This window comes from Oncorhynchus clarkii, chromosome 33 (genome assembly GCF_045791955.1).
Source record: "Oncorhynchus clarkii lewisi isolate Uvic-CL-2024 chromosome 33, UVic_Ocla_1.0, whole genome shotgun sequence".
Lineage (NCBI taxonomy): Eukaryota > Metazoa > Chordata > Actinopteri > Salmoniformes > Salmonidae > Oncorhynchus > Oncorhynchus clarkii.
This window is the reverse complement of record NC_092179.1, coordinates 39,072,258-39,084,273: the sequence shown is the minus strand read 5'-3', so window position 1 is coordinate 39,084,273 and position 12,016 is coordinate 39,072,258. Positions and strand designations below refer to the sequence as shown.

The 12,016-nt window shown below is 44.9% G+C and overlaps 1 protein-coding gene across 1 annotated transcript; it reads right to left on the bottom strand.

Moving 5' to 3' along the window:
* Window positions 1–5,681: 5,681 nt before the first annotated feature.
* On the bottom strand, window positions 5,682–7,134 carry LOC139392872 (interleukin-22-like). Its single transcript, XM_071141186.1, has 5 exons — window positions 6,979–7,134; window positions 6,742–6,801; window positions 6,380–6,538; window positions 5,957–6,016; window positions 5,682–5,775 (listed from the first exon to the last, which is right to left on the bottom strand). Exons 1-5 carry the CDS (start codon window positions 7,132–7,134, stop codon window positions 5,689–5,691), a joined length of 522 nt encoding a protein of 173 aa, XP_070997287.1. The 3' UTR covers window positions 5,682–5,688.
* Between the last annotated feature and the right edge of the window lie 4,882 nt (window positions 7,135–12,016).

Here is a 12,016-nt window from a genome sequence, read left to right as displayed (position 1 = left end):
CTCTGTCATAAGAACTGGGTTAGACCTCTGTCAGAAGAACTGGGTTAGACCTCTGTCATAAGAACTGGGTCAGACCTCTGTCATAAGAACTGGGTTAGACCTCTGTCATAAGAACTGGGTTAGACCTCTGTATAAGAACTGGGTTAGACCTCTGTCTTAAGAACTGGGTTAGACCTCTGGCCATAAGAACTGGGTTAGACCTCTGTCATAAGAACTGGGTTGGACCTCTGTCATCAGAACTGGATTAGACCTCTGTCATCAGAACTGGGTTAGACCTCTGTCATCAGAACTGGGTTAGACCTCTGTCATCAGAACTGGGTTAGACCTCTGTCATAAGAACTGGGTTAGACCTCTGTCATCAGAACTGGGTTAGTCCTCTGTCATCAGAACTGGGTTAGACCTCTGTCATAAGAACTGGGTTAGACCTCTGTCATCAGAACTGGGTTAGTCCTCTGTCATCAGAACTGGGTTAGACCTCTGTCATAAGAACTAGGTTAGTCCTCTGTCATCATAACTGGGTTAGACTTCTGTCATCATAACTGGGTTAGACCTCTGTCATCAGAACTGGGTTAGACCTCTGTCATAAGAACTGGGTTAGACCTCTGTCATCAGAACTGGGTTAGACCTCTGTCATAAGAACTGGGTTAGACCTCTGTCATCAGAACTGGGTTAGGCCTCTGTCATCAGAACTGGGTTAGGCCTCTGTCATCAGAACTGGGTTAGACCTCTGTCATCAGAACTGGGTTAGACCTCTGTCATCAGAACCGGGTTAGACCTCTGTCATCAGAACTGGGTTAGGCCTCTGTCATCAGAACTGGGTTAGACCTCTGTCATCAGAACTGGGTTAGACCTCTGTCATCAGAACTGGGTTAGGCCTCTGTCATCAGAACTGGGTTAGACCTCTGTCATCAGAACTGGGTTAGACCTCTGTCATCAGAACTGGGTTAGGCCTCTGTCATCAGAACTGGGTTAGACCTCTGTCATCAGAACTGGGTTAGACCTCTGTCATCAGAACTGGGTTAGGCCTCTGTCATCAGAACTGGGTTAGGCCTCTGTCATCAGAACTGGGTTAGACCTCTGTCATCAGAACTGGGTTAGACCTCTGTCATCAGAACTGGGTTAGACCTCTGTCATCAGAACTGGGTTAGACCTCTGTCATCAGAACTGGGTTAGACCTCTGTCATCAGAACTGGGTTAGACCTCTGTCATCAGAACTGGGTTAGACCTCTGTCATCAGAACTGGGTTAGGCCTCTGTCATCAGAACTGGGTTAGACCTCTGTCATCAGAACTGGGTTAGACCTCTGTCATCAGAACTGGGTTAGACCTCTGTCATCAGAACTGGGTTAGACCTCTGTCATCAGAACTGGGTTAGACCTCTGTCATCAGAACTGGGTTAGGCCTCTGTCATCAGAACTGGGTTAGACCTCTGTCATCAGAACTGGGTTAGACCTCTGTCATCAGAACTGGGTTAGACCTCTGTCATAAGAACTGGGTTAGACCTCTGTCATCAGAACTGGGTTAGACCTCTGTCATCAGAACTGGGTTAGGTCCATACTGCATGGCAGCACAGCTGCATAGTGCACAAGATGCCTCTGACTGTCCCATAATGGCACCACGTACAGCAGAACAGGTAATGTCTCTCTGGACACATCTAGTCAGAACATTATATATATAGTCTGTTACATTTGATATATCTAGTCAGAACATTGTATAGTCACCATTGTATGGTGGGGGGGGGGGGTCACAGTTAGGAGCTGAGAGGTGTGGTGGTGGGGGTGGGTCACAGTTAGGAGCTGAGAGGTGTGGTGGTGGTGGTGGGGGGGTCACAGTTAGGAGATGAGAGGTGTGGTGGGGGGGTCACAGTTAGGAGATGAGAGGTGTGGTGGTGGTGGTGGGGGGGTCACAGTTAGGAGCTGAGAGGTGTGGTGGTGGGGGGGGTCACAGTTAGGAGATGAGAGGTGGTGGTGGTGGTGGGGGGGTCACAGTTAGGAGCTGAGAGGTGTGGTGGTGGGGGGGGGGGTCACAGTTAGGAGCTGAGAGGTGGTGGTGGTGGAGGGTGTCACAGTTAGGAGATGAGAGGTGTGGTGGGGGGGGGGTCACAGTTAGGAGCTGAGAGGTGTGGTGGTGGGGGGGGGTCACAGTTAGGAGCTGAGAGGTGGTGGTGGTGGAGGGGGTCACAGTTAGGAGATGAGAGGTGTGGTGGGGGGGGGGGTCACAGTTAGGAGATGAGAGGTGGTGGTGGTGGGGGGTCACAATTAGGAGCTGAGAGGTGTGGTGGTGGTGGGGGGGTAACAGTTAGGAGCTGAGAGGTGGTGGTGGTGGGGGGGCTAACAGTTATGAGCTGAGAGGTGTGGTGGTGGTGGGTGGGGGGGTGTAACAGTTAGGAGCTGAGAGGTGTGGTGGTGGTGGGGGGGGTCACAGTTAGGAGCTGAGAGGTGTGGTGGTGGGGGGGTCACAGTTAGGAGCTGAGAGGTGTGGTGGTGGGGGGGGTCACAGTTAGGAGCTGAGAGGTGTGGTGGTGGTGGGGGGGTCACAGTTAGGAGCTGAGAGGTGTGGTGGTGGTGGGGGGGTTAACAGTTAGGAGATGAGAGGTGTGGTGGTGGTGGGGGGGGTTAACAGTTAGGAGCTGAGAGGTGTGGTGGTGGGGGGGTTAACAGTTAGGAGCTGAGAGGTGTGGTGGTGGTGGGGGGGGTAACAGTTAGGAGCTGAGAGGTGAGGTGGTGGTGGTGGGGGTAACAGTTAGGAGCTGAGAGGTGTGGTGGTGGGGGTTCACAGTCACTGTCACCATGGGGTAATTCTGGGTAATTCTCAGGAAGATACATCCTCCGTTTCCTCTGCTGATGTGGAACAGGAAATAGCTGTAAAAACTCCAGGTCTTTATCTCTCTCTGTCTGTGTTTCATCACCTTAAACACTCCAGAGGTGGAATACAAGAACCTGGCCCGGCCACGCCCCCGGCCACGCCCCCGGCCAAACCTCCGCCAGCTGCTTCCCCTGAGCAGAGAAGAGCAGAGAGGAACCAGGAAGTAAGTGTTTACCTGTCTCAGGTGTCATCATGTTGTCATTTACCTGAACTGAGGAAGCAGGTAAACTTCCTGATTGGACAATCCCACTGTTGGAGCACGCTTTCTGCATGACACAATACACACACTCATGCACCAACACACCCTCACACACACACAAAACACACACATACACACAGAGACACACACACACACACACACACACACACACACACACACACACACACACACACACACACACACACACACACACACACACACACAGACAGACAGACAGACAGACAGACAGACAGACAGACAGACAGACAGACAGACAGACAGACAGACAGACAGACAGACAGACAGACAGACAGACACATGCAGACACAAACACAAGTACACACACTTGGAAACACACACACGCGTCAACGATAGTTGATGTTATTGTATGTTTCAGACTCTCTCAGTAACGACCATCCAAGGTTTAGGTCATATGTTCCAGACTCTCTCAGTAACGACCATCCAAGGTTTAGGTCATATGTTCCAGACTCTCTCAGTAACGACCATCCAAGGTTTAGGTCATATGTTCCAGACTCTCTCAGTAACGACCATCCAAGGTTTAGGTCATATGTTCCAGACTCTCTCAGTAACGACCATCCAAGGTTTAGGTCATATGTTCCAGACTCTCTCAGTAACGACCATCCAAGGTTTAGGTAATATGTTCCAGACTCTCTCAGTAACGACCATCCAAGGTTTAGGTAATATGTTCCAGACTCTCTCAGTAACGACCATCCAAGGTTTAGGTAATATGTTCCAGACTCTCTCAGTAACGACCATCCAAGGTTTAGGTAATATGTTCCAGACTCTCTCAGTAACGACCATCCAAGGTTTAGGTCATATGTTCCAGACTCTCTCAGTAACGACCATCCAAGGTTTAGGTCATATGTTCCAGACTCTCTCAGTAACGACCATCCAAGGTTTAGGTCATATGTTCCAGACTCTCTCAGTAACGACCATCCAAGGTTTAGGTCATATGTTCCAGACTCTCTCAGTAACGACCATCCAAGGTTTAGGTCATATGTTCCAGACTCTCTCAGTAACGACCATCCAAGGTTTAGGTAATATGTTCCAGACTCTCTCAGTAACGACCATCCAAGGTTTAGGTCATATGTTCCAGACTCTCTCAGTAACGACCATCCAAGGTTTAGATAATATGTTTCAGGGCATAATGACAGCCCTTCTGCTTCTGTCATCAACTCTCACTGAATAGAGACTAATTATATATTGTTTGCTATAATAATGAAGGCCTAAATTGTAAGTGTAATTTGACTGTAAATGATTCCTATTTCAATATCACAGTCTGTAGATGTTTTCCGGACTCAGATTAAGTCTAGTACTGGACTCAATGGAGAATCTCCAGGAAACTGGCCCAATCAATTTAGGAACCATTTATTGATGAATTCACCCTTAAACCTTGCTGTGTGGTCGCTGTACACAGTGAACAATGTATTTCTATGGGAAATATAGTTGTGTGCTGAATGTGTGAATTTAATGTTGTTTGTATGTTCAGCGTCTAAAGATCTTTCTGGAAAAATAAAGTTATTCCACGTCTGTCTCAGTCTATAACGTACACCGTGTAAAGATCTTTCTGGAAAAATAAAGATATTCCACGTCTGTCTCAGTCTATAACGTACACCGTGTAAAGATCTTTCTGGAAAAATAAAGATATTCCACGTCTGTCTCAGTCTATAACGTACACTGTGTAAAGATCTTTCTGGAAAAGTAAAGATATTCCACGTCTGTCTCAGTCTATAACGTACACTGTGTAAAGATCTTTCTGGAAAAATAATGATATTCCACGTCTGTCTCAGTCTATAACGTACACCGTGTAAAGATCTTTCTGGAAAAGTAAAGATATTCCACGTCTGTCTCAGTCTATAACGTACACCGTGTAAAGATCTTTCTGGAAAAATAAAGATATTCCACGTCTGTCAAAGTCTATAACGTACACTGTGTAAAGACAATAATATATTTGACAAGAAGAATGTGCTTTTGAAAAGTTTTTTATGTTAGGAATCTTAGGTTACAAACACTGTGGTAAATTCAATACATTTCCTTCCCCATGTTACAGACAGCTGCATTCACTTCCTATATAAATACAATCACTTTATAGCTAAATACACATTAGCTCAATAGATGTATAAATAACTTAAACATTTCATAATCATTAAAACAATGACAATAACTTAAAAATGGAATAAATTCTCTGGTTAAATATATTCTCCAAAAAGTTTTCATAAATATAGTATTATTATTGTGTCCAGCACAAGATGTAGAAAGTAAGGGCCACCATGGGGCTACATATGAAATGCTCAAGACCCTGCACATCTGATGTCAACAGAATCGGGATGCATTTTAAATACATTTCACCAGTTTGCATGTTGCTTAGTAACAACAATAAATAGATCAATAATAAATAAGCAATGCAAAATGAATACAAATATAACACACAATATCCTTATAGGATATAAGGTACAGAAACACAGCATGACTCAAATCTAGATGTACATCTCTATGTGATGATATGGGATGTGTTGGATCTAGATGTACATCTCTATGTGATGATATAGGATGATGTTGGATCTAGATGTACATCTCTATGTGATGATATAGGATGATGTTGGATCTAGGCGTGCACACAGAAGTCTTTCAGGAAGGTGAAGAGGATGTCGATCTCTCCAATGGCTTTCTTGATCCCTTTCCCCTCCTCCATCTGAAACAACAAACCAAAAATAATGGAGGTTTTAGACAAAGATCACATTCAATCAAATGTTCAATGGATTCATTTTCACTTTGATTAATGCATTAACTCTTGTTCATAGCTTTGTTTATCGTGTTTCTTTGTGACAAGTATGAAAATGATCAAGTCTGAACAGGGAATCCTGGAGAATTACCTCGGACAACTTCTTGCGGAAAGCAATGCTGTGGTGGTGGTCATTGTAGTGTTTAATAGCCTTGAAGAAAGAGAGAGAAAATCAGTCACTTTCTCTGATATAAACACCATCTCTACACAATATCACACTTAAGATCGCAGAGAGAGGAGAGAGAGAGAGGAGAGAGAGAGGAAAGAGAGGAGGAAGGAGAGGGGAGAGAGAGAGGAGAGGAGAGAAAGAGACATGAAGAATGACACGAAGAGAGACACAAAGAGAGACAACGAAGAGAGAGACAAAGAGAGGGACGAAGAGAGACAACGAAGAGAGAGAGAGAGACAAACAGAGAAACATTGGAAGGAGTAGAAAAGGTAAAGAATGGATGAAGAGAGAAGGGGATGAAACAAAGGAGTTTAGGTGAAGCAGATGACAGAGAGGAGAACTTACACAGCCGTGTTCCTTCAGGTCTCTGCTGACTCGGGCCAGGTCTTCCTTCAGGGCAGGGAGTTTAGGATGATGCTTGTCCTGCTTCTCCTTAGTGGTCAGGATGTTACTCAGGTAGAAGTCCAGGATGTTAGCATGCAGGCAGCAGATGTCTCTGTGGTTCTGCGTTGGAGACATCAGTTCAAAGTTCAGTTCAAAAGGCATCAATTCATTAGTATGATATGATTAGAATTGCCTACAGCTGCATCAGGTGGTAGAAATAGAAAATACAACACTAAACTAAATACCATTTCACACCAAGCTGTAAAATAATGTAGGCTAGACATGGATTAACATGACATTAGTCATTGGTTTAATAGACAGACCTTTTTAGTATCGATGTCTGGCATCAGTTTAGTGTCAGTATCGGTGTCAGAACTTTGCGCCTGTTGAAACAGACAGGAATGGCATCATTAGGCTTTTCAAAGTCATAATCATAATTAAATAAACACGAATAAATTGACTAAATAATAGGCTACTAGTTCTACAAATATAATATATTTAGTTAATAGTCCTACAATTATAAGCCATTATGGAATATGAAATATGATAAAGTAACTTACATGTTGAGCCACCTGCTGTACCATGGTGTCGGTATCCGCGCTGTGCAGGGGGGCGCTGAGCGGGCGATGGATGGAGTGCGCTACGGATTCGCGCAGCAGACAGACGCTCATCACCACTACCACAGCGGCTACGAGTTGGACCGTGCTGAACTTCATATTGGCTCCGGGAGATTTGTCTTTCTTCAGTTTGAATAATAATGCGAAAATATCACAGTTCACCTGGAAAGAATAAATGACAGTCAGATAACTTGTTTTGATTTAGGTCAGCCTTATCTAATCCTATAGACTACACGCTACAGGTGATCATAAATCTATTTTGTAAGAGAGACCTGTTGTAATACTACAACCAAGATCGCAGATTAGGCTGCTTACCTTGCGGGTTGGTTTGGTAGGTTGTCATGTTTTCTACCTGGTAGGGACAGTATTTATATTGTCTAGGAGACGTCATTGTGGTTCCTTTCTCTGCATTCAGGTCAATCCGCCGGTATCCCCCCTCCCTTCCGGCCTCCCTACCTGGGTTAACCAGGTCAACGTTATTACACCGAATTGCAAAACTATACACAAAAATAACATCATAGGCAGAAAAAAAGAGAAGGTGATTTATGAAGAAAAAGATGACATAATATAAATACATGTGTGTTCCTAAATTAATGACGTGTGGAATCAGTCATTCGTCAAAAAGAGAACTGATGGCCAAGGGTTCGGGATATTGTGCCTACGTCACCCAGTTATTAATATTTGAAATGATTACGTCAGTTTTCTTCTCCTCAAGTGGTTTAGGATGCTGGAACACCCGATAGAGTAACTGTATAACGCTAACTGTAAATTCCCCTCGATGAAATGAAATATATGGACAACACTGCAAACAGATCAGCCATTGAGGCCCAGGCTCTACACACATCATGATGTTTACAGTAGATCATGTCCCACATCCCAAATGGCACCTTATTCCCTTTATAGTGCACTACTTTTGAACAGGGCCCATCAGGCTCCGGTCAGAAGTAGTGCACTATGTAGTGAATCAGGTACCATTTGGGACTTAACCCAATAAAGGAGAGCTGGTGCGCTTGAGACAGATTGAGGCAGATTCAGCACACAGGAGTTGCCAAGTGACCCTCTGAGAGCTTGGCTACATCCCAAATGGCACCCTATGTAGTGCACTACTTTTGAACAGGGCCCATAAGGCTCTGGTCAGAAGTAGTGCACTATAATAGGGAAATAGGGTGCCATTTTGCGACACGTGATTTTGTTCAGCCATAGAGGGAAACCACTAGGCTCTTTCACAACTCGGGGCATTTTCCCTTGTTATTGGCGGGAGGGTGAGCACCTGTCATCAAACACAGTGGGACTTGTTTCTTTGAAGCAGACCAGTCAAGCAGACCAGTGAAGCAGAACAGTGAAGCAGACCAGTGAAGCAGACCAGTGAAGCAGACCAGTGAAGCAGAGACAGTGAAGCAGACCAGTGAAGCAGACCAGTGTCGGTCCAGCTACATTGTTCCATGTTGTTATCTTACGAAACGTGTTTTCATGCCTCATTTTACAGAGTACCATTTTCATACCACATTGAAACAGGCGGAGGGATAAACCGCTGAGACGCACATCATTGGCTGTTACCTGGTTATATTACCTGATGGCTGTTACCTGGTTATATTACCTGACGACTGTTACCTGGTTATATTACCTGGTTATATTACCTGATGGCTGTTACCTGGTTATATTACCTGACGACTGTTACCTGGTTATGTTACCTGATGTTACCTGGTTATATTACCTAATGACTGTTACCTGGTTATATTACCTGATGACTGATGACTTATATTACCTGATGACTGTTATATTACCTAGGGGCGGGGGGGGGGCTGCCTTATTCATCCACATCTTCAGTTCCCGGGGAATAGAGGGTTCGCTGCCTTGCTCAGAATGACAGATTTTTTACCTTGTCAGCTCGGGGATTTGATCCAGCAACCATTCGGTTTACTGGCCCAACGCTCTGACCACTAGGCTACCTGCCTCCCCGGTATACACATATGAGATGAGTAAAGCAGTATGCAAACATTATTAAAGTAGCCAGTGATTCCATGTCTATGTTTTTGTGGCAGCAGCCTTTAAGGTGCAGGGTTGGGTAACCGGGTGGTGCAGTCTCTAAGGTGCAGGGTTGGGTAACCGGGTGGTAGCCGGCTAGTGATGGCCATTTAACAGTCTGATGGCCTTGAGATAGAAACTGTTTTTCAGTCTCTCGGTCCCTGCTTTGATGCACCTGTACTGACCTCGCCTTCTGGATGATAGCGGGGTGAACAGGCAGTGGCTCGGGTGGTTGTTGTCCTTAATGATCTTTTTGGCCTTCCTGTGACATCGGGTGCTGTAGGTGTCCTGGAGGGTAGGCTGTGTGCCCCCGGTGATGCGTTGGGCAGACCGCGCCACCCTCTTGAGAGCCCTGCGGTTGTGGGAGGTGCTGTTGTCGTACCAGGCGGTACAGCCCGACAGGATGCTCTCAATTGTGCATCTGTAAAAGTTTGACAGGGTTTTGGGGGACAAGACACATTTCTTCAGCCTCCTGAGGTTGAAGAGGCGCTGTTTCTCCTGCTTCACCACACTGTCTGTGTGGGTGGACCATTTCAGTTTGTCGGTGGTGTGTAACGCCGAGGAACTTGAAGCTTTTCACCTTCTCCCCTGTGGTCCCGTCGATGTGAATAGGGACGTGCTCTCTCAGCTGTTTCCTGAAGTCCACAATCAGCTTCTTCGTTTTGTTGACGTTGAGGGAGAGGTTATTTTACTGGCACCTCCTCCCTGTAGGCTGTCTCATCATTTTTGGTAATCAGGCCTATTACTGTTGTGTCATCTGCAAACGTCATGATTGAATTGCAGGCGTGCGTGGCCACGCAGTCATGGGTGAACAGGGAGTACAGGAGAGGGCTGAGCACGCATGACCAACCATGGTTCCTTCCTGGTAAATGACCTGACTGTTACCTGGGTATGACAGACCAACCATGGTTCCTGGTAAATTACCTGTTACCTGGGTATGACAGACCAACCATGGTTCCTGGTAAATTACCTGTTACCTGGGTATGACAGACCAACCATGGTTCCTGGTAAATTACCTGGGTATGACAGACCAACCATGGTTCCTTCCTGGTAAATTACCTGTTACCTGGGTATGACAGACCAACCATGGTTCCTGGTAAATTACCTGGGTATGACAGACCAACCATGGTTCCTTCCTGGTAAATTACCTGTTACCTGGGTATGACAGACCAACCATGGTTCCTGGTAAATTACCTATTACCTGGGTATGACAGAACAACCATGGTTCCTTCCTGGTAAATTACCTGTTACCTGGGTATGACAGACCAACCATGGTTCCTGGTAAATTACTTGTTACCTGGATATGACAGACCAACCATGGTTCCTGGTAAATTACCTGTTACCTGGGTATGACAGACCAACCATGGTTCCTGGTAAATTACCTGGGTATGACAGACCAACCATGGTTCCTTCCTGGTAAATTACCTGTTACCTGGGTGTGACAGACCAACCATGCTTCCTGGTAAATTTCCTGTTACCTGGGTGTGACAGACCAACCATGGTTCCTGGTAAATTACCTGTTACCTGGGTATGACAGAACAACCATGGTTCCTTCCTGGTAAATTACCTGTTACCTGGGTATGACAGACCAACCATGGTTCCTGGTAAATTACCTGTTACCTGGGTATGACAGACCAACCATGGTTCTTTCCTGGTAAATGACCTGACTATTACCTCGGTATGACAGACCAACCATGGTTCCTGGTAAATTACCTGTTACCTGGGTATGACAGACCAACCGTGGTTCCTTCCTGGTAAATTACTTGTTATCTGGGTGTGACAGACCAACCATGGTTACTGGTAAATTACCTGTTACCTGGGTATGACAGACCAACCATGGTTACTGGTAAATTACCTGTTACCTGGGTATGACAGACCAACCATGGTTCCTTCCTGGTAAATTACCTGTTACCTGGGTATGACAGACCAACCATGGTTCCTTCCTGGTAAATTACCTGTTACCTGGGTATGACAGACCAACCATGGTTCCTGGTAAATTACCTGTTACCTGGGTGTGACAGACCAACCATGGTTCCTGGTAAATTACCTGTTACCTGGGTATGACAGACCAACCATGGTTCCTGGTCAAAATGCCATCAGAAGGTATTCATACCTCTTGACATATTATTGCACATTTTGTTGTGTTACAGCCTGAATTCAAAGTGAATTAAATGTACTTTGATTCTCACACATTTACCCCATAATGACAAAATGAAAACATGTTTTTAGACATTTTTTTGCTCATTTATTGAAAATTAAATACAAAAATATCAAATTTACATAAGTATTCATACCTCTGAGTCAATACATGTTGAAATCAGCGATTACAGCTGTGAGTCTTTCTGGGTAAGTCTCTAAGAGCTTTGCACACATGGATTGTTCAACATTTAAAATTCTTAAAGATCTGTCAAGTTGGTTGTTGATCATTTCAAGATAGCCATTTTCAAGTCTTTCCGGAGATTTCCAAGCCGATTTAAGTCAAAACTGTAACTTAGGAACATTCAATGTCATCTTGGTACGCAACTCCAGTGTATATTTGGCCTTGTGTTGTATGTTATTGTCCTGCTGAAAGGTGCATGCATCTCTCAGTGTCTGGTGGAAAGCAGACTGATCCAGGGATCCCTCTAGGATGACATTTTTTATCCTAAAAAAACTCCCTAGTCCATGCCGATGACAAGCATACCCATAACATGATGCAGCCACCACCATGCTTAAAAATATGAAGAGTGGTATTCATTGATGTGTTGTATTCACCCTAAACATAACACTTTGTATTCAAGACAAAGTTAATTTCTTTGCCACATTTTTTGCAGTATTACTTTAGTGCCATATTGCAAACAAGATGCATGTTTTGGAACATTTTTTATTCTGTAAAGGCTTCTTTTCCCTCTGTGATTTAGGTCGGTATTGTGGAGTAACTACAATGTTATGGATCCATCCACAGTTTTCTCTTATC